The sequence below is a fragment of the Haliaeetus leucocephalus genome, unplaced genomic scaffold, assembly GCF_000737465.1.
Source record: "Haliaeetus leucocephalus isolate CR32 unplaced genomic scaffold, Haliaeetus_leucocephalus-4.0 Scaffold339, whole genome shotgun sequence".
NCBI lineage: Eukaryota > Metazoa > Chordata > Aves > Accipitriformes > Accipitridae > Haliaeetus > Haliaeetus leucocephalus.
The window spans coordinates 7,299,826-7,326,449 of record NW_010972775.1 but is presented as its reverse complement, the minus strand read 5'-3'; the positions used below and the strand labels follow the sequence as shown (position 1 = coordinate 7,326,449).

General features: G+C 37.1%; 1 protein-coding gene across 2 annotated transcripts in view; it reads right to left on the bottom strand.

Moving 5' to 3' along the window:
* THSD4 (thrombospondin, type I, domain containing 4) overlaps positions 1-26,624 on the bottom strand; it is a 305,910-nt gene that overhangs the window by 115,588 nt on the left and 163,698 nt on the right. Inside the window, exon 1 of one of the 2 annotated variants that reach the window (XM_010571752.1) lies at positions 22,065-22,136. The exons of the other annotated variant lie outside the window; for it this stretch is intronic. Within the exon in view, the coding sequence (XP_010570054.1) occupies positions 22,065-22,136 (72 nt within the window). Of the gene's footprint in view, positions 1-22,064; positions 22,137-26,624 lie in introns of those variants that run through there. 2 annotated transcript variants of the gene reach the window in all.

Sequence of the window (26,624 nt, the reverse complement as noted above, 5' to 3'; positions counted from 1 at the left end):
ATTCTCTGCTCCTCCACTACACTGAGCAAGATCAATGACCAGGAAATTCAAGGAGTTTATGCAAGGAGCACAGACTTGCAAAATGTAGGATCAGGAAACTTTATAAAGACCACAGAATTTGGCCTATTATGTACTTACCATATTACTTTTAAAATATTTTCTTTCTGAAGAATTTTTCCCAGATTGCAACGACCATTTCAAATGAAGCTGTAAAAAAGTCACTACATGATGTTTCCTACTATCTATTTATTAAAAATCTCTAAGCACAGATTAGAATTCAAAGAAATCAGGACGTAAGTTTGTTTCCACATATCTGAAGATTAGTTTCCAAAAGAATGATTTCTGTTATTCTGCATACAATGCATACAGTCTCAGTATAAAGAAAAGACATATCATAAGAGTTTTAGAAACCTGATGCTAGAATTAAGAAAGAGCCTAAATATTCTACTCTCTACCCTAGAGCAAAGTTAGCAGCACTTTGAAGTTCTGACACAAAATCTTCAAAGTCTGCCTAACATTAACAAAGAGTTTGGGTTGACATACACTGTTTAAAAGGGACTATGAAATCCGTAGGCCTGAATAAACTATCATGGTTTAGGATCCAGCCCTTCCATCCCCTCCCTACAGTCCTGTGTGGCTCCAGACCTCCCTGGCAGACTTCCCTTCCTCCTAGCTTTGGCCACAGGATACACCGCAGGATTTATATCCAGAGGCAGGGTTTCAGGATGCCAGGGTTCAGCATGAGGTCTCATCAACGTTTCCCTGTTCTGTTTCCACATTCCTTTATTTCTCCAGCACTATGCAGAACACCACAGATTAGAGCTACTGTGGTACCTAATCTAACCACCAACGAAGAGAGCAGATAAACTGCTCCTAGAAAAGCAAACACTCCTGCACAATTCCTATCAACCACCACCTTGGCCCACAGTAACATTTCAACAGGCCACATTTATGACATACCCAGCCACTACGAGCATGAAAGCACAAAACACAAATTTCACAAGAAAAATTCCAGGCCTCACATCCTGTTCAGTATCGAACTCGTCAATTCCATTGTACAAACAGCCAGGAAGAAGCTACTGCTACATTTTTGCTATACAAGCACTCCGTGCTTGCTTCTCCAGTATCTTGCATTTTGCTTCAACACAGGCACGAAGGAAAAGTGGGTGTAAAACACTAATATTCTGATTTCTTAATATTTAAAGCTTATTTTGCACTGACGTGTAAAAACATATGCTCTTCTTGGTACCTGGACAGTAAACACTGTGATGAGAAAACTGTTCTAACTGTATTTTACTGGACAAGCTTTTAAAACAAGTTGTAAGCAGTAAATAATTGTAAGATGGGCTTTTTGTATATTTCTTGTATTGGGTAAATAAATAAAAGTTTCCTGGACCTGGTTCAAGTTTTTTATATTTGTGGGATATTTGCCAGTCTTTGTTTTAAACTTAAAGCAAGAGAAAGCAAGTACAGTGTTATATTTCACAGAACATCTATTCTGTTACCGCATGACAAAAACACCAACCATACTAATACTTACTCTAATTCACTGAAGAGTATCCCCTTAAACTTGGCAGTAATGTACAAAGAATTCCAAATGTAATTCTTAACGTCCCCAGCCCCAGACACTGGCAGAGTTTAGAAGCCAGGATTTCTTAAAAGGAATGCTTTTAACTTCAGCACTAACAGGGCTGAAATTATTGTAGAAAAAAGTGTATTTCCTTTTACCTTCAAACACCCACTGTCTTCTGTGCAATTCAGCCCAAGGTTATAGAAAACTCTATGTTCTACATTTGGTGATCCAAATCCTTCAGTCTTTACTTAGGCAAAACTCCCGCTGAAGTCAGTGAAGTCAGTGGGAGTTTTGCCTGGGTAAGAACTGCTGGGTTTGGCTCAGAACATACGTGGTGGCTCTGTAAGCTAAGGAGAATGTGAGTGAAAGTCATTGCTGCATGTAAGTAGCTCATATTTCCAGCCACGAAAATCCTAAACTACTTCACAATATACAAAATAGCATCTCAATAATTTCATAATACTTACATTATGTTGTAGAATGCATATGACAAAAGGAATAGAGAAAGGCTTGTACAACTATTGATAAGAGTTAAGGGACCATGATGATACTAATTCTGTGTGCAGTTACAGCTTTTCAGTACAAGTTCTTATTTAGCAATCATGAAAAAAAAATATGGGACCTAAAATAAAAACTCCTCTAAAAAACATGCAGGCAGTGATTACTTGAGCATGCAGCTCTGCTTAGAGCTGTGTATCTCATGAGTGGGAAACTCTGCTTAAAGCCATGTACCTCATCTTATCTGTGTCCTGTTGAAACCCATGGGATACTATTCCTCAGTATGTCTCACAGCCCCACTAGAAAACTGTGGAGAATATCTGAGATATAGAAAGATTTAGGTTCAGAGAAATGCTTCATAGGAAATAAAACACTCTGTTACCTAATGGGTAGAATATCATTTCTATGACATGTCTGTCCTGGGTCTTCAAGGCATCTTACCGTGCTTGCACTTGCCTGAGTAAATATATTCTCTCTCACAAATATATACATGCACTCTGTGTGAATTCTCAGATTTGGACAGCCCTGAACACCATCGGTATTGTGAGAAAACAGATCTGGGGACTTTAGTAATGGTTTAAGAGCAAAACCTGGTACAAACAGAACTGAAATAATAAAAAAAATTTACAATGAAGCACAAATTTGATTAAACCAATTTTAGCCAACCTTCAACATTGCACAGAACTACATTTTAAATATTCTGCTTCATTTTTAATTTGCTTCTGCATGTTTCCCTTCCCCTCCCTTTTAGCTTCTTTTGAGATTCAAGTTCATAAATAGCTTTCCAACCTTCACAAAACTCAACTTTTCATAAATTAACTGAACTTTTTTGCTCACTTTGAGCACAAGACCTTGATAAAACTGCATGACATAACACAACACTATCAAAGAATCTAATACCTCAAGTTCTGCCTTTTGATATTTAAGTCCTACTCTTCTGCTCTGCCAGTATGCATGTAAAAAAGTTGAATCTGCTACCTGAAATTAATTATCACAGACATTTAGACCTCTCCCTCACTCCTTGAATGGGGACTTAAGGATTCAGGCTCCACCCAGGCAGCCAAATTTAAAAATTAATAGGAAACAGATACAAATCTCTTGCATACTAATTTTCTACCTCTCCTCAGTATTCTCTGTTCTGTATGTGTAAGAAACCAAGACAAAGCATTCTCACCTGTGTATCAACCACACGTAGCATTTTTCAAAAGGTTTATGTAAGCTGCGATACTCTCTACACATATGTTCAGACAAATTAACTGGCTTGCTAACTGGTGGAAAGTCCTTAATTCAAACTCAAATCTGAAAGTTTTAAAAACAACTTTTCCCATACTCAGTATATTTCAAAAGAAAGTTTAAACCTTTCTAATGAACTGATGGAACTGGATGAACTATACAAATATTTCAATTGTCCCATCATTCTCACAGAACTGTATGCAGTCTTACTCCACTAGATACAGAATGAAGACTACTTTTTTAATAATCTCTCTGTAATGTTTAGAGCCTATAGACTTAAATAATAGTTTAATTTTTTATTTATTCTTTTGTTCCACCCCACCTGGCCTCTTTCCATCCAGGTTCATAAGAGCACTTCGGGAGACAATCATATAGGACAAAAGTTGTTGCAGGACTTCAGCAAGAGAAGCCTGTAGAAGACAAGAAGGATTTGCTCCAGGGGAGGTGCCACACAAGCCTACATTCCAAACACCAGAAAGTTACATAAATGGGAGACTTGCCTGCACCAAAATCCTATGTCTCATTATCAGTTAGTGAGTGTTCTTGCCCTCCAAAACCTTGGGGCACAGGGTTACCACCTGATTGCCTTCACTTCCCATGCTACTCCTACTGCAAGTCCTTCATGACTTTCAGGAAGGGAGAAACTCCAGCTGTCCCATCCAAATCAAGTTATTGTATCAAAATCTAAACTAATTATACTTAAGGGGGGGGAAACAGATGCAACAGGATGCAAAGTAGTATTTCCAGAGAAGTTCGGATCTGTAATACAGGCATAGATTCTCATCTTCCTCACACAAAAAGTTGTTTTCTGTAAAAAGAAATCTGTTGTCTTTGTACCCTCAATATTTTCAAGCAACAGGAACAGAAGGGATTTCTCCCTCAGGTTTATCTGAAGGAAGTTAACGAACACATTGACTTTCCATTTGGGAAGGAAGCCACATGTGGTAATCTGTTATGATGCCACTGCTGTACTTGCCTAAAAAATCTGGGCAAAGGCAGCCAAATATAGGGAATTTGTAAAGTCAGATGGTCCTGCAAATTTATTAGCATGCACGGTTACCATACACAAAAGCAGTGAGGACGGATTTTATCTGGGAGATTAAGATGGGAAGAAGGTACCAACTTGTGCCACTTCACACAGTGAGTGGGTTTAAACCTCTGTGGCATTTTTCTCCTTTTCTTTTCAGCAAGAGTGCTGAACTATGCTGCAGCAGATATTCCAATCAGTTATGCCTCCACCTGTTTTAAAACCACTAGAGGAATTGAACTCTCTGCATTGTTGACACAGACCAGTGCATTTCAGAAGGGACAAAGCTTACAGCAACAGGAAACAAGTCAGGGGACAAATAAATACTATTACTTTAGCCTTCTACATAATTGAAACCACTAACTCTTCAGATGAAAAATAGATGCTGTTCTACCAGGTTGCCATGATAGATCTTAGAAAGACACAGGCAGTTCTACAATCTTCACTAGTGTTCTTCACTGAAAGGGAAACTTGGAAATAATAAAGCATTTTCTTACAACTGAAGCCTGACCGCAACTGCTGCCAATTCAACAGTAAACTGGCTTCAAGTATGTGGAGTCAGATGGTTTCAGCTTCACCACTACAGGGAAACCAATTCTGTAGCCTGGCACAATCACTATCTGGAAATCTGCCACGATTGTGCATTGAGTTAAGCTCCAGACAGACTGCAAGGGCTGAACTTTAAACCATTTGTATTTTTAACGTACACAAATAAATTTATAGCTGCATAAAAAAATGTCATGCTTCAGGGATTAACCTCTAATAACCTCTCTTGCTATGTTAACAAAGACATTTAAAATCTGCCTCTCCAAGTTACATAGGACTCAGGTTAATGAAGGCAATTCAAAAAGAAATTTTAGGGCCTCATTATATCTAATAAGGGATTAGTGACACCAGCAATTTTTAAGACCATTTGTGGACACTTTGATGCTGCCCTGTGGGTTGGGACTCCCTCATTTTACCTCAGGATTCCCAGATGAAGGTAAGTTTGGCAAGGTGAATAGAACGTTACAGAAGTGAGTGGCATGTAGGACTCAAAAACAGAAATAATTTTCAGAGTGTCATGACATAGAGCTTTTATTGTAGGCACTCTACCATCTAACAATTTAGCATTATCCCTGTTTAACAGATGAGAAAAGTAAGGTTGGCCAGGTAAAGCAATCTGCCTTAAGATTGTAGTTATTCTCATGAAGCAGAGTTTACCAAGGAAGAGTACCTATGGCTGAGTAGTACTTACGTGATGCTACTGCAGCTACAGACACTCCCAAAAGTTTTCCTCCTCTTAAGTCAATCAAAGGCAAGACAAGAAATATATGGCAGGACAGGGACTAGTCAATGGGAAGTTTTAAGATCTGACCAGTTTTAAACACACTGAAAACTTCAATGGCTTACCTATACATTAGAGACAGACACCACAGGCTTTTGTAACAGGACATTATGTACAAGAAAGTGATCCTGCTAGCACTCCCTGTCAGAAGAAGTTGACAGTATAAGCCTGTCTTACCTCTGTTAGAAAATCCATACAGAAATTACCTGTTCTGAATGTCACAACTTCAGAAAAGCTTTATTTGAAATATCTGACTAACTAGACAACAGAGGATCCATATGGGAAAGACCCCTTAAATCAGTGTTGGGCTGCACCATCAAAACTGAAGCAATTACAGAAATTAATGTATTGACAGGAAGAAACTAAAGCTGGTGAAACAATTCTGATGACATTCCAAATCAGAAAAAAAACATCAGAAGTTTGCCTTTTCTCTTAGTTGCTATTGTAGAACTGTTTCCAAAATCACTCCAATTTTTAAATAGAAAATGCAAAAGGCCTTACAGAGATGTTCATGACCTTACATATTTTCCAGGAAATTGTCAAGTATTCAGACTATTCAAGTTTTGTAGGTTTATTTCCAAACAGAAGGCATATTCCTAAATTTAACTACTTCTCTCGGAACCTTCAAGGACAGAAGGCAAAAAAAAAAAAAAAAAGGAACAAAGATGGAAATTGTCAGGTTTAAAAGAAAGATCGTAAGATAAAGTGACCTGCAACAAAAAGTTGAACATGCTTACCCACAAGGACAATTCTAATCTTATATTCCAGTATGACTATTAATGCTTCTATTTTTTGTCTAGACAAAACAGTAAAAATACTTAAAAGTAGAAAATACCAGGGAGAAAATTTAGTTACATTTTTTAGAACTTCAAGGACATGAAGTTTAGTTTGACTTACGACCATAAAGTTTCTACAGTTTGTATTTTATCTGAAAAAGTTCAACAAATCCCTAGTAGAAACCATTCCACAGGATAGATGTAGAAAAGAAAAATAAAACAAAAAAGCCCAAGAATAACCCAGCCACCCAATTGCTAAAGCAATCCGTTCATGCATCTGATAACATTTTACAACTGTTGATGTGACTTCACAGACTGTGGTCTGTAGTTTGGACTTTATGCAGCCTACACAAATACACATCAAGGCTGCAATCCATCAAAAATTGTGTATACTTAATTGAGAAGCAATATTGCATCACATTTTCTATCCAGAAGATACTATAAAATACAATTAAAATTAGTAGTTCACGTTCACTGGTCTCAGGGACACAATATATACCAATATCACATCAAGGACACTTTGTCAATAACAACTCATAAAAGAATGAGTGAAAAAACAGCTTTTTTGTCTGATTCAGGAATTATTTTAAAATGGTATGTTCTGATGAAATGCAAAGAGACCACAAAGAGACTAAATGCTTGCATTTATACATACATCTAAATACATTGGTAAGCAGTGGATAGTTTTTTTGACAGAAAAGCTGTTACTTATTTTCTAGATTGACTGTGTATCACAATTACAGTTATATTAATTCTTCATGGTTTAAACAGCTTCAAACTCAGAAGTCCATAATTCATATGCAAAGTTAAAAGCAGACAAAAGGGAGAGATACACAAGTGAAATGACCTCTATGTAAATGTCCTCGTAAGCAACCAAACAGAAAGACCACAGCGAAATTGTTTGGAACAAGTGAGTATGAAATTTCTTACATAAATTAGCTGAGAAAATTTTCTAGGCCTACCTAAATGTCATTGCAGTAATCTACAGTTTTAGGGCTTAACTACATGTGTATGCTCCAAATATCTTAAGATAAAAGTAAAATGTTGAATTAAAACATGAAAAGACTTAGAAACGTGACAAATGTAATAGCTATTATCAGTATTCCACTTTCATTAGGCTTTTATTTACAACTGAATCTTACTTATAAAAGTGTTTGTTATTGACCATAACACATGTATGAAAAGTTGTTGCATTTAACCTTCTCCATGCTACCTTACCTTTACAAACAGCCACAGAGCTTCATTTGATTGATACTACCAGGACCAACAAATTATTTTTATGTTTATTTGAAGAATCTGTTTTGAAATGAATGTTAAGGTATGATACGTTATCAAAACAACCATATCCAAACAACACAAATACGAGAAAGTAGTACGTATTGTGGGTTCTGTTACTTTACGGACTACAATACCTCCTGCCAAGAAGAATCTCTCCCAGTTTAGCATTGTAATAATGCATCTGTGTGACAAAAAGTTTAGGAAAAAAGATAACCTTTTCAAGTATAAAAAATATGAAGACTTCACTTATTTTTTTGTTTACATACCTATGGATTTCTAAATAGAAGAATTACTATTACTAAATTAAAATGCAAAATTTTGGTTCTAGCTTTAAGCCAATTTTATAGAAGGAAGAAACCCCACAGGTATTTACTGCACTGAAGAAAACATCTCTGCTGTCAGCCTACTTGCCTATAAAACCACTAAGAACAGTAAACTGTAAACCAAAATCTGCAGGGAGGTAAAAGCATACCTAAAAAAAATTGTCAGCAGCTGAATAGTGCTCTGAATTTTTACTTTTGTCCTCCAGAAGCCCTGAATCTTAAAATCACGCAAACAAACAAACAAAGCAGCCAAAACCCTCTCCCCCTCAAACACCACCATCCCCCAAAAGCTATTGAAGGCTTTTTAATCCTTTTACCATCATCACTGTAACCTTCTGAAGCATCCAAGCAAAGACGTCTCAGAGTTCTATAACTGTCAGGTAGTTATCGTACAATAATTTCAGATCGGATAAAAAATTAACTGCCTCTTCATATCTGTCAGTCTGACAATCCAGTGAGTGAATAATGTATTGTCCTGGGTTCCACTGGGACAGAGTTAATTTTCACAAGAAGCTGGGAGGGGGTACAGCCACAACAGCTGACCTGAACTAGCCAAGGGATATTCAATACCATATGACATCATGCCCAGGATATAACTGGGGGAGCTGGCCAGTGGGAGGAGGGATCGCAGCTCGGGAACAGGCTGAGCACTGGGTTCCAGGTGGTGAGCAACTGCATTGTGCATCACTCACTTTATACATTCTTTTATTAGTATTATTGTTATTATTACTACTTCTCTCCTTGTGTCGTCCTATTAAACTGTCCTTATCTCAGCCCACGAGGTTTTACCTTTTTCTTCTGATTCTCCTCCCCATCCCATGGGGGGGGGCACATGGGGGAGGTGTGAGTGAGCAGCCGCATAGTGCTTAGTTGCCAGCTGTGCTGAAAACACAACATGTAATAACAGTGCTAATTAGGCATCACCTGATCTCTGAGACAAAGGCTTAATATTCTCATAGACCTAAACCAAATCACGGCAAACATCTCTCTGGTTTTGGGTTGGGGTTTTTTTTGTGGCAGGGGGCAGTCTGAGGGATACAAGTATAAAAGAAGTAATTTCATGAAGTTAATACTTTATCATACTAAGACAATGATGCAGTGGAAACTATTGGACCAATTTATAACAAAGATGCATCTTGTTTATTTCCTTTTTTGGGTTAGGCTTTAATTAATTCTGAAGCATCAGAAATCAACAGTGAATGAGGATCAATTAATCAAAGAACCCTGATTCTTGTATGGACAAGCAGAGTTGCTTCTACCATGGACTCAAGTCAATGAATAAATAACTATCAAAGCAGTAAAACTCGTCAAATTTTTCTTTAGTTATAACTTGGTTAGCTTCTGATATTTTTCATGCTAAACTACTGAATGCTGATTAAACAGGTTTTCTCCCAAGCATAAAATTATGAGTAGCTCTGAAACTCTTTTTTTTCTTTGAGGAAGAAAAGAGTTTTTTTTAAACAGGAAGAACAGATGCGATGACTTCATTTTAAACGTCGTTACAAAGTCCCTCTTAACAATGTCTTCATTATTAATCTCAGCACTACCAGTCAATTGCAAAAAATGTTACATCCCAACATCTGCACCAGCAGGAACTCTTAACCTAATTAATTTTTCATAAACCTCACACGACTGAAGGTGTCATTTACCACAACATCGAGGTCTCAAGACACTGTATAAGAAATACACACTTAGAAAACATCCTTTACAATCATGCTTGAAAGTCCCACACAATTAATTTTATTCCTACCTTTTCCTTAGTTGCCAGTAACACTGTGGTCTTAACACTGTTGGAAACATGGTTCCATTGCTTTGTGTAGAAATTCCTGTCTTCAAAAAGTAATGCTCACTATGGTCCTATCTGAGCAAGAAACTCACATACGCTATTTCAAGGGAACTTCTCACACAGTTGAAGCTGTGAACACGTTCAAGTACTTTGCTGAACAGGGCATGTCTCTGATAAAGGGGTACCAAAATTTAAGTGGTATATCATTTAATTTTTAATCACAGCTGATGTTGAAAAGTTAGAAATTCTAGTCTTCACTAGTTACTATAACTGTCATGATTACCAAACAGGACGACTACCAGGAAAAAGATCACAACACTGATGCAATCTTTTGCTTTAAACATAATCATCCTTTGTACTTAAGACAGGTAAAAAAAATAAAAAGAGGTTAAGAAAAAAATTCAAAAAAAGGAAAACTGGGATAATCCTGTAATAACTGCTGTAGTACCACAAAGTGCTAGGACATAATCACATATTTTTATTTTCCTTAAACACACAACTGGAAAATACTGCTTTTGGTCTTTGATTTGGCCTGAGAACTCACCTACTGCAAGCCCTTTGAAGCCATATACAAAGACTTCATCACGTACAGCATGGACAGAAGGCGACAGAAAAACTTACACTAACCACCAATGATGGCACACACAGCAGTTCTATCATGTAAGAACATTTACCATCTGGAAAAAAGAGGAACAATAAGGCTGAAATAACATTTCCCCCCCATGCGGTATTAAATAGTCATCCAGCTTACAACCCAACCTTCCATGAGACTGGTTTCATTACACATCCTGACTGAAACGTAGTTTCATTCTTCCACCCATTGGCAGAAGGTTGTTACCCAGGCAGAGCTGTATGTGATTAAGTAGCGCAAGGCACATGCCTGGACGCTCCTTGAATTACACACAGACCATTCACCAGTTTCCACCTTTTGACAATGTTTTAAAATTGGGGGGGGAGGAATAAAAAACTTGCTATGCCACAGCACTTTTATGAATGAAAAAGGGGCAGCATTACTCCTGAATTTTAGCGCTGCCAGTCTAAAATTTAAAATGGTTTGCAGAGTTTAGTCAGCTGTTACTATTTTTAGATATGCACCACACCACAGGTTTTTTTTCCTTCCTTATGTTGCAGGACACCACATTTATTTCCAGATTCTCCCAACCAATACATTTACAACTCAGCCATTGTACAGATGTTTGTACAATGCATATAGGAAAACTTCCACCTAACCAAGCCAGCAGGATTTGGCTAACGACATCTCTTTCCTAAATCCCAAGTTGCTGAGAACGAAACCCCATTTATGACAGTTTTAAATCAGTAACAATTTGGCTTTCATCATCTTCATCTGAGCCAAGACTTCACCTTGACATTCCCAATCCTGATCCTCTACTTTTGCTTCCCTGCAATGTCTCCCTAATGAAGTCTCCAATAGTTTCCACAAGGCTGATTGTTTTTCAGGTCATTTCCTTACTTTCCTATAGATCCGTGGCCAAATCCTCCTAAAGCAAACAATGTTTTAAGCAACAGTGTTCACTTCTTACTTTCTGAAATTTTGCCAAACTGTTTATGATAAAATAGAAATGTCCTTCTGACTTGAAGCAGAATTATCAGCATTTTCTAGCTACATCAGTTTGTTAACCAAGAACTAACTTCTTATCCTTTATAGGGAGATGTGAAAGTTCTACAGACTTTAACATGCTTGCTAGGTATTCCCAGCTTTCTCTTCAACAGAGAGAACAACCCAGTCCTGAAACTTGAGCGAGAACAGTGCTATAAGCATTGAAATTTGTTCTTGCAAGTTCTGAAGTGTTTCTTCTTCACTAAAATACAGTTTCACCAGCTCTTTAATGCTTAGTTAGCAGCTGGAAACAGCTGCAGATGTTAACTTTTGATCTCATCTGCTATCAATCAATTCTTAAAATGAACGGTTGCATATATGGCTACACCAACTGCCATTCTTTCCACAGACAATGGACTTCTGGGCATCACAATACTGACTTCTGACAACATGGAAAAACACATTAGATTTTTCCAAGTAACACTTACTTTTTCAGTACACTGTATCTTGTCTTGTAAACAGGTATTTACTAATTATTCTTTCCTAAAATTGCCTTTGGGAAAATCATAAAAGAATTAGATGGCTCTTTTGTCACAAGTAGTATCTATTGCAGTGAGAATGACAAAATTAAAATTAGCCTAATGACTCAATGTATCCACTACTAAAGTGAAAATGATGGACAGAAAAAACCCACACTTAACAAATAACATTTATTATCACCTTTAAAATAGTGTGATATTTAGGTAGTTTGTTAGGAGTGAGAACAAAGAAGAAACCAGAACTGTACTTGACAGATTCCTGGTCTGATTCTCACTACGAGTAAGGTCTTCCTTTAAAGCCTCTCAGTATTGACACAGCTATGTGAAGAGATGTTAGTACATCTAAAAATAAGGCTACTAATCTTTCTAATTTCTTCCGAATAGGTTATTACAATTGTTTACCTTTTTTTGAACCCTAAGCATGGTCTTACTTAGTTATTAACCATTTTTAAGTGGTTAGAAACTGATTTCTACCACTACAAATAAAGCATCATGACATCAGTTGTCACTCCTAGTGTTTCTCACTCTCATCTGACAATTAAAAGAGGTGGTCATTCAGAAAGAAAAGGAGGACACAACCCAGCCTCTGCTGTCTTGGTCTTACCAGAGATAATCCCCAATAGCCACGCTATGACAGCTTAGAATTTTCTTAATTCCACTATCAGAATGGTCTAATAGTGGGGTTGCTTATCATTTTGCTTTGCTTTAGCTTTGTTAATGTCCTGAACCATAGTAAAACAGTTGAAGAAATATCCATTTCTTATGTTGATCATTCTTAATCACTGGTTTCTTTGGTAGTGCATTGTTCTTCCCAGTGCCATCATATCACCAATAACCAAGTATCTCAATGAATGTAACACATTACAAGCATTTGGTGTATGGTCTATCAGGGAGCCCGAGAATAACATTGAATAGTTAACCTTGAAATACTAGACAATAACCTGAGTACCTGAAAATTTCAAAAGGACGAGAAACAGCCACAAAGCAAATGATGTTGTAATCACCTCATGTCACAAGCATGGTACGTGTGTGCTGTCCTTAATGGTGTGGGGCTACTATGCCCCAATCACTTATCCTCCTCCAGTTCCCCCACAGTGCCAAGAAAGTCTGTGCCTGAGGTTCTCAGTACCAAAATACATAAGCAAATACTTAACAAAATTGTCTTCAGTTCAACAGATTGGCTCAAACAACATAATTCTACCATTTCAGCAAAGAATTTTCCATTTAATGAGGAAATAAGAAAAGTTATTTATACAGTTATTCTGTGTCCTTGTGCTTTTGTAGAGGATATTGGCTCACAGCTAACATCAAAACAGTTGGTGCCCCTGGCTAGAATACTTCACTATCACCTGCTCATTCGAGCACTAAATAAATCTCAGTTTTCAAGTACTTACAAGCAAGAGTCCAGCACGTGTTTCAAACGCTCTATTCATGCACAGATGTTAATACACCCTCCATACACTGAATGTTATCAAATGTGGTTTTTTTGTCTCTGTAGCAGTTATTTAAAACTCGTTTCGAAAGTATACTGAAATTATTGAATTAAGAGAAGGAAGAGATCTTTCCTTAGAGGGGGGGTAACTTCTTATGGTAAACCTATTAACTGTTCGGGATTAAAATGCAGCATTTCCACATGTTTTTACCATTGCTTCTTTAATTTCAACTTCCAAGGAGCAAGGAGGCAATCTTGTATTAAAATACCAAGCTTTCTACTGCTGTGTTATCCTTTACCTGTGATGACTTACATATTAGTCTGTATCTTTTCAAAAACAGTCCTAAAAAAACTTTTAAATTTTCAGTGAAAGAACTGGTTTCTAACTGACATGTTTTAACAACAAAATAATTTTTCCTTTAAGTAAAAAATGTTAAAGGATTTATTCCCACCACCATGGCATTTTGGGAAGAAATCTCATGAAAAATGGAAGCAAACATTATGCTGCCGTCAAAAAGCAGTTATGGTTGGAAGGATTAATTTATTGACTCCTAATTCACCTTGCTCTCCTGTGTCTGCCAAATAGGTGGGAGTGGAAATTTGTCAAACGCTTCTGTCTCTTGATAAAACCTTCCTCACAACCCACACGCTGAGAAAATAATACCTGTAACCCATGAAGAAACAGATTGACAGCTTCAGGCAATGACATACACAGGCAAACCTTTAATTTAATACTCTCTCATGCTCCACTTTCATGTGTCTCATTTAGAAAGGGTCTTTAAAGAGAAGCAATGTAACTGCTGTCAGTGATATAATTGCTGTGTTGGTGCCTTTGGGTCCTTGAACACACCAGTAGATGATGTTTGATCCCTGCTGCTGTCCTTCGGCAGCGATGAATAGTAAGCGATATGGAAGGAACAGTCAAGAAAGCTACAGATCAAGTAAGGACAGGGATATGTCTCACACATACCAGTCCCCTTCTATCCACTATCTTTCAACCATGCAGTGAAAATTTGCTTTATGTTCCCGATCACAGCATAATTCCCTCCAACTCCTGACTCACAGGCTCTGAGCCACAGCTCAGTGAGCACTGCTAGTAATCCATCTATAGCAGTATACCTGCAGGAAAGCTTGTAGCAAAATTACAGTCTTGACTTTAACAGCAGGGCATTTGTTTAGTTACTTAGCACAGCCTCTTTTGTGTGCCAGGTCTCATTTCCAGAATGGCCCAGGTGGCAAAAGGCTGGGTAATTCTATTAATCAACTAGTTTCCTTAAAATGTACATCATACACGTTACATTGCTGTACACAAAATGAAAGATGAAGATAATCTCAGATGCAGGGTGCGGGGGAAGGGGAAGTGTTTTAAGAAGTGATATTACTTAAAGGCAACCACCAGGAGTTTACAAGAATTTCCATTCTTTTAATTAAAGATTTTATGAGTCTTGGAACACATTCCTGTGCCCTATTATACATCAGAGCACTTAAAAAAAAATTCAGAGCCTTGTAACATTACCATAAAGAGATAGCAAAACCAAAGAAATGTTCTTTAGAAGACCTATTTATACAGTGCCTGTTATGATTTTAAAAAAATTTACAATTACAGGGACTTATTTTACTTACTAGATTTTATTCTTCCCTTTTCTGTTGTTTGTGAATACCTTTCAATACATCCTAATACAAACTACCTGCCTCCTAAATTCATTGCTCCATTTATACACTCAGCATGTTTGGAAAAAATATTAAAATTCTACAAAATTCAAGATAAACTCACTGTGCCAGAAGAAAAAGCATTTACATTGCCGTGATAAAAATACATTCATTGGCATTCGATTTTAAGTGAATTATTACTTCAAAAAGCAAAGATGGAAAAAAAAATAAAGCAAGTAAATCAAGAGAACTGATACTGGTAATGAAATATGATAAAGAAAGTATTTTGTGAACTGTTAGTTTCTAGGTAAAATAGTATTTCCAGGTGTAAAATTCATGGTAAATTCTTTAAAACATACGTCTATCTAATAAGTAATCCAACAAGTTTCTATGACAGCTTTCCAGAAAATGGTCTATGAACCATGTCTAAGAAACAAATTAGCTCATCCATCACACGTAACCATATATTTGGTAATGACTTAATGAATTTAGCTTAACTATGGTAAGACTAAGCATGATGCTGTAATTACTGTGGGAATTACTGTAGCCCTCAATCTGTCTTTTAGATGTTTATAGCATGGAACAAGAAGCTCAGCATAGCTTGAACCAGAGCCCAAAGTCAAAAGGCTTTGGATCTAGGCCTATGATCTGAGGGCTACTAAGGAGGTATCCTTACAGACTTCTGCCAGTACACACCGCTCCGCTAATATTTCAGTCCTGTCTTTCCCACAAGAATAGGTAAGGATACGCAGTATATGAAGAACTAAAAGTCCTACAGAAATCTTGAGAATAAAATTGGAAGAACATTTATTCCACCTAATCACAAAGGGTGAAAGAATACATTTTGAGCCATTTTGCTAGAACGTAATTAACTTTAAAATGAACATCCCACTACACTAAGTTTACATCAAAGTTTTTAAAGCAAAATAGGGTAGTGTTACTAATACTGCAGTTGAGACAGACAACAAAGCTAGGAAGAGTGAGGCAAGAATGCCAGAGGTCAAATAAACCTGTTCTGTAGTACTTACAGCAACAGCGATACACAGCATATTCTTATAATTTGGCCACGTCTGTGGATATTTACTTGACAGGATTATTTTTCAACTATGGTATGTCTCACTTTCAGATGTTCTACCGGTGATGTCAGCAATTACTGCCATATGTAAATTACCATCTGTTTTTTTTCTAACTCCAAACAGGGCAATTTTAAAGTAAATCCAAATAACTTTCTTTAATGTATGCTAATTAAATAAATGGTTCAGTCCCTCCTTAGCTACCAGTGCACAAAGGCTCTCAAACATCCTCATGCTTCATAAACAGAAGGGTTAAGGGTGATGTTTTATGGGAAAATATAGTCAAGGTGATGCATCAATTTCTCAGAAGAATCAATGGAAGCCCTATTAACCTTGGCTTGCAGATGGGGATACTCAGGTACAGAGATGAGAAATTTATTTTTGTCAGTATGTCAGTGGGAGGAATTATGTTTTCTTATATGCTGGCCCCATGAAAGTCAGAGATGGAAATGCTTGTTTCATTGGGTCATATCATGTGCTCCCTGCCTATAATTGAAGAAGTTGTATCAGTAACTGTAGCCTGGTGACTGAGCAGACATAGGTTAACTAGTTCATTTTATGGCCGTACAGAGTTTCTTTTGAGACAGTGCTAGGATACAAAACCATTAAGGTGCTGGAAAGGCTAATTTGTCAAGCATATCTAGAAGTTGTTCTTATTGACAACTGTTTTGAGCTTCTGGATGGTATTTTACCTCTGTGGCCCAGGAATTTGTAAGTAATAGCTGTGTAACAGCACTCCCCTACCTCACACGACTATGATAAGGATAAGAAAATTGAAGACAACAAAATCCACAGATAAAACAGTTATTAAGGCCATGCCAATATGGCTGGTAACACAAAGCTGAATGCAATAAATGGGGATCATTAACAGTCATGTAGCGTAAGCATTGTCATGTTCATTCTCCACACTGTCCCTCCACAGAAATGTACTGAAATTTCATTAGCCTACTCTTGTGTGACCTGCTGATTAGGTGTCTCCCCATGCCTCTTCACAAGTACACACCATTTGCCACATGTGCATCAGGTTTGCCCATGTAACACCGGAAGATTCCACTGAGTAAGGTCAGAAATTTTACTCCAACAAGTCAGAAGAAAGAGAGTTCTTCCTTGATAAGAAAAAACTCAGTCAAGAAACAGTGTCAAAAGGGCCATGACCTCAAGTTGTTTGCTGGTTTGTTTTTTTTTTTTCTCTTGCTTAAGCAGCCTATTTCTGAGATCAGCAAGGGAAAGCCCCATTCATATTGTACCACATGGAACTAAGTCACAATGCTGGGATGAGCTGTACTCCCCAGCTAACCTCAGAAACCAATTTGGCAGGCAGGAAAGAATTCTACACAGGGCTACACATACCCTGAATATGTTTTTTTAAAATGCTCTATTAAGGTTTTCTTCCACAGCCCAGTAGAGCACAGAATTAATTCTATACATACGCATGCGTATAGGCACACATGCAAAGTTTTGGAAGCAAAATTACAACTTCAAGCTTACAATAAGGATCACAGGTCTTTAACAAGGTAGGAAAGATAATAATTAGGAATGGGAGAAATGGTTCAGGTCTAACAGAAACTGTCTTTAGTATCTCCTGAAACCAAAATAATCTATCTACCTTTAGGCATGAAAGAAATCAGTTTACCTAGAAATACAGTGTTAAAAACATTCATTTTCTTGTAACTTATTAGTACATTTTCTTTTGGCCAAAAAGGGAACCTTGTCTCTAAGTGCAAACTGTGTATATTTTGGATTAATGTCTGAACCAAATCTTCTAAAGTTTCTTACTAATTCCTTTGCCAGTTTTTCAGTTAAATATGCTTTGGACCTGTAAGTGTTCGTAAGTTTCTTGCAATGGGTTGCATTTGTGTACTGGGGCTTGTGACACCTGAACCTGTTCAGAACTGAATGATCTTTTAAAGTATTGACAAGCTCACCTTGCCTCTCTGCTGCCTGTGGACAAGTTACATACTGCAGAGAAGACAGCCACTGCGAAAGCAGAAATGAATGGCAGCTCATGATAATAGGGTCCTCTACATTTCTGTGTGTTTATTCCTGGTCTTGCAACGTGGGACGCTGTAAAATAACCGTTCCAAGTATCAACCCGTAAGCGACCAATCAGAACCAGCAGATTCTGTAGCATGCAAAGATTCAGACTCAAAAGCTGCTCAGACTCCCTTACACATTTTAACAGATAGAATGTTATGTTTTCACCCTCTTTATGCCCAAATTCCAAAGGGAAGCATTTACATCTGTGATTAAACAAACATGGCATTTATAATAAAAAAATATATTAAAACAATCTTTGAGGACATCGTTTAGTATCTTCTACTCTTCATGTTAACTGCTTCATGAAGGAAGCTAAACACTATCTAGTATTCAGATATTCTCAAAGCTAAATGGTATCCATATATTTAAAACAAAATTTTGCTTCTATAAACAGCTTTATTATATTAACTGTAGCAAAACATCCTCTTATCTGAACAAATACTATTCAAGAACTGAAAAAAATTAGGTTTAAATCTTACAAACCAGTTTCCATTCACTTAAACCTGTTCAAAGTTCTGTATTGTCATAGATCACGTATTTTTATGATTAGTGAGATTATGATTACTTGCCACATTAAAATACAGATCAAATCAACATTTAATTTACACATGAGGCTTAGTTCTGTTTGTCCACACATTTTGTCAGCTAGACTGAATTTTTTTAATGCTAATAGAAACCAATACAAACAAAACTTGAAACTGTACAATTTGATTTTGCTTTTTTGCCGAGGACGCCAGGCTGGTGACTTTAGTACATTTGCATAGCTTCACTGACAACTGTACTAATTCAAGTAGTACTGACAGTACTGATTCATGGCCAATGTGTACAAGATTAAAGAAGCTACTACAATGGGAGGGGAACTCAGCTGAAACAACTAAAATCTCAAGGAAGGTGAAATTCTCCTCTGAAGATACAAGTATCTATCAAGTATACTGAGAAAACTATTTAAAAGGCTACCTGCTTGACAATGAGTGAAGAATAATGATGTGCTTAGGAAGACTTGAAAATACGGGGATAGGTTATTGCTCAGGAAGACTCTCTAGTTGCTCAAAGACTTCTCAAGCCCAATGTATCTAGTCAAATCAAGGATTTTCATGCTAGAGATGATTCCAAACCACCAGATTAGTAGTGGGAAGGAGGAAACCTTAACTAAGTATTGTTTTGAAATTAGGAGTTCAGGCCTAATGCATTCTGCATAGTATCACATCTTTACACTGCTTCATCTTTACTTTCTAAATCCTCATCACACAGGATTCCCATCTGACGCCAACTTAGCCTTAGCTCTTTCTCAGTCACAGAAGATAGCAGTACAGTCTGTTGATGAGGACAACTGCTCCTGGACAACCCAGAGAGAAGGAAGCTGAACTCTGACTATCTAGCAAGGCTGATCCTGGAAGGAGGTACTAGCTAGAGCTCCCAGCTATGGATGAAAAGAGTCAAGCTCATTTCCTAAGAAGCACACAAAAAAAATTTTGGTTTGGCCAACTGCAAACACAGTGTAAGCTGCAAAGCTATACACCCTTATTTCCCTCCTGAATGGAAAAGTGATGCAATGCAGTTTCACTGACTTCATGCCAAGTCATTCCTTAACAACAAATGAAAAGCAGAACATAATTATACACACATTAGAACAAGTGTTAGGGGTTCCTTAAGAGTTATAAGGGTAAAAACCTAACAGTTGGATTTTCGTAATTTTCTGTTTCTTGAACGGTCAAAGTTCTGCAGCATTAAAATACAGAGAGCACAAGCTGGCAAGAAAAGCAACTTCCCATTGACTTTATAATCTATGACAAACTGACACTTTTATGAGCAGAACTTTTAGAAATACATACCTATAAATCAATTAAAATATTGAGAAGTAAACAGAACAGTTCAAAGGAGCACAAAACTACAATACAGGTTCCTTTTAAAAATGGCTTCTCACTTATTTTCCCTGTCTTCAATCCACTGTCCGTCCACCATGGGAAAAAAACTTAACTGAGTAATTTCCTAGAGAAATAATATTTATGTAGCCAAGGTTCTGCAGCTGGAGCAGGGAAATGCACAAAATAATCGGGTGGTCTCTTACAATACAGGACAAAGAATTACTATATTAATAATAGTAGATACAGTATATTTTTATTATATGATTTTCAAAATTAGCCATATGAACATAATAAAGGAAAAAAATTTCTCACTACCTACTAAAACCTACAACCTAAGATTCATTGATAAAGTAACAGGTCATTTCTCATATTCTGTCTGCTGTATTAGCTGAAAAACTAAGAAGAACACTACAGTTTAAAGTACTTGGCATATGGATCACAGCACTAAAACATTCCACATTGCACTTTTACTGCAGAAATTCATTTCCAGGTAAGAACACAGCATTGCTTTTATTTTACTTGCTAACGAGGATAATTGGCAGGCAACACTGCTGCTGCTCTAGATTTGTTCTTTATATGGATCTCTGAAGACCACATGTGCATGTGGTGGTGACAGAAATATTTTCCATATGAGCCACCACACATTTTAAGGTCCCTCAGTCTGGACAAGGTGAGTCCATCTATCATTTTCTGTGCTCAGTAACAATCAACCAGGAAGTTAAAAACTTCAGTGACAACTAGAGGGCAATGATCAGCTTCCAGTTGCTCTGATCATCAATCCATTTAAATCCCCTGAGCCTCTGCTGAAAATTTTCCCTGCTTTAATTAGATCAAAGGCAGCACAAGAATTCATTAAAAGACATTTTCTTGAATCAAAACCATTACAACTTCTCTTTTTAAAACACCCTGAAAGCAAAATACAGTTTATATCTATAAATGAGCTACATACGAGCTACATGACGAGAGCGTCAACCACAGACTGTTGGACAAGGTGCTTTTTCCAGTTCACTTCCACTTTCTTTTACCAGGGAAAGTAATTGCTCTGGACTTTATTAGGCTACTATGAACTTATGACAGGGCTAACAACAGACAAAGCTCTAAAGCAGAATCACTGTTTTCAGAAGATTTACTTAAGGCAGGCATATTATGGAACAAAACTATCCAATGATCCCTTTAAAATGCATAACTATACATCACATTTCCGTTAGAGTGAGAGAGAATGAGTATCAAATGTGTTTTCTGCTAGTAACTTCATTAGATGGAATATTTTGTATCTAATAGTACTATGCTTGACGAATTATTTCCTAAATGACAAAGAAGTAGGTGAAATTTTCTGCTTTGGTATGAAATAAGAACTTGATGAAAAACTTCTCTGATGAGAACAAAAACCTGGAAAACTGCTCTTCATAAATCAAGTAGCAACTTTTCAGAGCATAGCAAGGGCTGTTCTATTCCATTACTTAAGATTTCTTATATTAAGAATGCATAAAGTCCCTCTTTAAAGATCTGACATACAGTTTAAAAAAAAATAAAGTTCTTTCTGCCCTGCCACATACTAAACATTACATATATTTTCACAAAAAGGTTGTTATTAAAGTAATGGGACCTGGAACTTTTACATGCTCACATCCCCAAAATACATCCTTTGTAAAAACTTTTGTAATCATGCATGTTTTTTGTAGAAAATCTGAACAGAACACTACCGTCTACTGCTGCAAAGAGTATCGTATTTCTCTGCATGTTAGTAAAGAAAAATTCACAAATTAGTCATCTCTCACAGAAAGCATATTGTATATCAAATCAAAAGAAGCTAACTTTCAAACTACTCTCCCTTAGTACCTATAGGCTTTTGCAAAAAAAAAAAAAAAAACCAAAACCAAAAAACCCTCCAAACAAACAACCCCCCCCAAAACAAAACAACCCCCAAAACCTAAACCAAAACAAAACAATAGCTTTTTACACGTGAAGCAAACAATGCAATTCTAAAAACTCTGGCAACACAAAAATCATTCACAATCCGTCTTAATAGATAGGAAGAAAATACAACTCTGACAAGACGATTTTTGACAAGACATTATACTTTACTTACCTCGCTCCCAGGTCTTGCTAACACTGCTGTTTGAAAGCAGAGCAACGTTAGTATCAGGTAGCTGACAAACATTATTACCCAACGTTAGAGCTACCCTGGAGGAGAAAGCCCTCTGCCAAGTACTAACAGCTAGCAGATGCACTTGTGTCTCAGTATCAGCCCCTAGTTCTTCTAGGTACCGACTCTTTCTCCCTCTCCCCCTTTCTATCGCACTCACTGTACGACCAGGAGCTTTGCTCTCAGCCACTGCTCTGAAGACAACTGGTAAGTTGATCTCTTCATGTAATGACTTCTCCCTGCTGGGGGAGGGGGCTCAGCCAGCAATGAGCTGGGGGGCTGTAGTTAGTATAAAGCAAAGAAGGGGAGGGACAGAAATGGTCACTGCCAAGTTATGCATCTGCTGTGATTCATGGAACAAGCTAAACGGTAACCTTTAATGCACGAGGAGGTTTGGCAATGCGTTATTGACTTAGGCAGGCATGATTGGAGAAACAGGCTAAAGCAGCTTGCAAAAGATGCCTGTTGATGGTTAGACGGCATGTGCTACTTAAAGGCACAGCACCTCCTTTTAATGAAGAAGTTTATAATAAATAAATCATAAATTAAAATCTAACCAGGAAGCAGCCTATGGTTTTGCAGTCAGCCCTCCATCAGCACAATCCTGCAACCTGCATGGCCTGATCCTGCCAGGGACTCGGTCAGAATCTACTAGCTCCTACTCCTGGCCTACAGGGAACCCAAGTGTCCATTTGCCCTCAAGAATGTCACAACTGCTTCCCGAAATGGACACTCATCCTTTAGGATAATCCTGGAGCAGGATATGGATGTAATCTCTCTTTCTTTTTCAAATGATAGCTGAATAAAAGAAATTTTGATTTGTAACAGTCCAACCCATCAAATAACCTGCTTTGACTAAGCAAGCAGAAGTGCAAGCCTTTGAAAATAAAAATCCTTTTTTTAGAAGATGAGTAAGACCTATTTTCAAGTAAAGAATAAAGCAGTATTGAAAGCCTGATACAAAGCTGAATTATTACACCTTGCAAGCAGACCACTTAACATTTGTCCCAAGAGTTAGTAAAATTGGAAACAGAGCTATAGAAGTTGGAGGGCTTCCCTTTAGTTGAGTATGTCTGTAATCTCTACGCAATAGACATTTTCTTATGGTAAACTAAGCAACATAAAAATAGAGAATATAAAACAAGTTTTGAACCCCAATGATCTATCACATTCAACAACAGGAGAGAACAACTGGTCTATAACACATACAGGACACTCCAGTCCTGTATTCCCTTTCTTTCCCTTTCTCATTTTACTTTTTAACTTCTTCTGACTTTACTGTTGCCTATTTAAGTATTTTATCATGGGAATGTGAGACGTTATGCCTTCCTTAAAGTTCCAACTCCTGAAGTCAAGAAATCACACTATATTCTCATCTTTCATGTAAATACATATTTCTTATCCTTATGGTTGCAGGGGAAATCTCAAAAATTTGACCCAAGAATAACCTGGTCTCGTATGTCAGACAGTAAACCACATGAACTCAGAATACAGGTACTTTAAAATATCTCAGGATTTTAGGAGGCAGGAAGTGAAAATTTTGGTGAAATTGAGAAGCACACCATTGCCATGTATTGGATTTCTTTTTATAATTTGGTAAGCCTTGTATACACAGCTGAATATGTCAGACTCCTCACCCTGTTTTTAAACTAGCTTTACCAACCATTCTTCTCCTCTGCTATGAGAGGTGAAAGACACAAATTCAAACAAATCATAACAACAGAATACTTTTATGTATTAGAGAGCTTTCAGAATTGTAATTAAATACAGTCAAATTCCTACACCTGTATAGAAAATGAGCGTTCTCACTGCTGCTAAAAGTCCAAATTCTGCTGTATTTGAATTTGCATATCTGGTTCTCCAGCATAGTTAAATCTGACCTGTATTAACTAGACATCATTGTCACTGCACCTCTTCCCTCACAGGCCTTTCCTTTCACAGGCTACTACTATTGTCCATAAAGAGTACTATCTTTTCTCCTGCCTAGCTGGACTCAAAATGCTGTGTCTCTTCCACTTCTACAGAAAAACCTGTCCTTTTTAGCCTCTCAAATCAGCAGACCACCTTTCGCAGGTCATTACACAGCCTTGCAGTGCCATGGTTCTGGCAGCATTACTGCCACTATCTGCTAGCACTGTGTTCAGTGAGGGCATGCCAGGCAGGATGCAATGTAGGCCAAGCAGGACTAGGGCTGCTCTCAATGGCAGAAGAGTCCCCTTCAGTGACTCCCCTCGAGGGAACAGTACAAGCTTAAGATTTAAAAAGCCAGAGTGAGAGTTTCAGTACGGAGCTCATGAGTGGCTCTTCCGAATGATCTGAATGATCTTAGGAAGCCGGGCACAGAGTTTTAAGCGTGGTGACTGACAGCCAAACCTGCAGTTTTTGAAAACTTGACACTATAACCTTAATGGCACTTTCTGACAAAAATCATCCAGAACTCTCTACTACTATGTTGATCTCACATATACAACATCTCCCTTCAAGACCTGAATGAAAGAAGCATTTCCCCCCTTTTTAAGGCAAACTGAAGGTTTGCAGGTTATACCATTGTGCTGACAGCTAAACGTAGAGCTGCTGTTACAGGTACTTTGTACACAGGTTGCCCGTGGCAATGTCTCCGGACTAAAAATGTAAAGCTAAATAAACTTCAGGAAATTTTCCATCAAAAGCCTGTCAGGAAGCCAACCTGTCCTTCCATATTATTTTTTAAATATCTAGATGTAGCACAAAAGAAAAAAGGATAGTAAGCAAACTGCCAACTAAACCAGAGTTCAAAACACTTTCAACATGAGAGCTCCAACTATGACACTTAAAACTAAGTTTCAGTGCTTGAAAAAGTTTTAAAAGAATACACTATTTCAGATGTTGCAGTTTGTAACAAAAACTCCAGCGAACAAAGTTGCCTCATGCAGATTGACTACTGTTTCCATAAAACGAAGCTTTGCCTTTTTGCGCAGTTCTTCACAAAGTGAACTAATTTTTGTGAGTAAATATATAGCATAGGCACAAAATTGTGAATCCTCTCTTTTTTAATGGCAGGTAGAAAAGTAAAATTAAAAAAATTGGGAGTAACTGTGATTTTAGTCTTCTCTCTGCTGATCATTCCAGAAAGCAGTATATCCTCTGTAAATAATAAAAAACCTTATCAAAGTCTAACTGAATATTATTAGGATGAGTTTCTGAGTACAGAAAACTGTACTACATTCCCATTTAATAAGTCATATAACTAATTCTTTCCATATGCATTTAATCTTTCCTCTACAAAAATATACAGGCAGAATTCCCTGAAGTCCAGAAGCTGGTATTCTGTTCTCCATAATAAGACAAGATATCTGTCCATACCTGCTACTATGTTTTCAAGCTTTATCCAACTGAACTGGATGGAATTGTGCGTGTTCACAACCACAGCCTTTCTTTGCAGCACAAAGTAACTTGACACTTAACACTATGCCAAACTTGCACTGCTGCAACCAAGATCAAAATTCCTCTGCAAACCTCAACAATCACTACGCTAGTACAAAACTATTCGTGCGATAGAAAAAAATCAGTTTGACTGAAGAGCTACTTAAGATATGAAGTTCTGCAGTAGCAGATAGAGAAACCAAAATACCTTGCAATAGTAAAATGGAATAAATAAAATATCTCTAATTTCAACAAAAAAGCATCCTTGCTTTTATTTAGAAACATACAAACATCGCAAAATAATACCATTATTATTTTACAAAAATAATTTCAATAGAAAATCCAAAATTATTTCTTTTTTAAATCAGAAAAAGACATCAGGATCTTTTGAGGAAAGTTCCTATCTCTTACTCTTAGAAATTAAAACACAAAATACACAATGGATCTTTGGATAGTATAGCTCTCATTAAAAAAAGTACTGGCTTTCATCTGTGAACAAATTAACTGTCAGTCTCAAGGAGTTTGTAAATATCTACCAGTTTATGAAGTTTGCTTACTAGCTACCTCCTGCGGCAATTGCACCTAAATCTCAAACATGGACAAGTTGTTAAACTTATCAAAAGCAAGCAATTTCTCTTCCGGGTGTATCAGCCTTCCTGTAATTCAACGTGAAATCACGAACACTATGCTTAGGTAAAATCACTCACAGTTACTTCGTTCTACTAAAGATATATTTGCTTAGAAAGTTGACCAAATTCCTAATATAAAAGTAATAGTAAGAGAAAACATGAGTCAAAACAACATTTTAAAGACTTCACTTGCTACAGCTTTAACATTTGTAGAGCTTAACTCTCAAACTCTTAAAGCAAGATAACATGAAATATAACTACGTATTTCAGGCTGAATTACTTTAGAACAAGACAATGATGATTTCTGTGTATTTACAAGTATTAATATGTACAAGTGAAAAATCATTAGTCTAATTCACATTTTGTCACTACAGGTGCAATGTCAATGCTACTGAATTTGGGACAAAACAGAGGGTTAACCGGAATGTCTGCTGGTACTCAGCTGAAGCGTAAACGGACGAACTATTTAAAG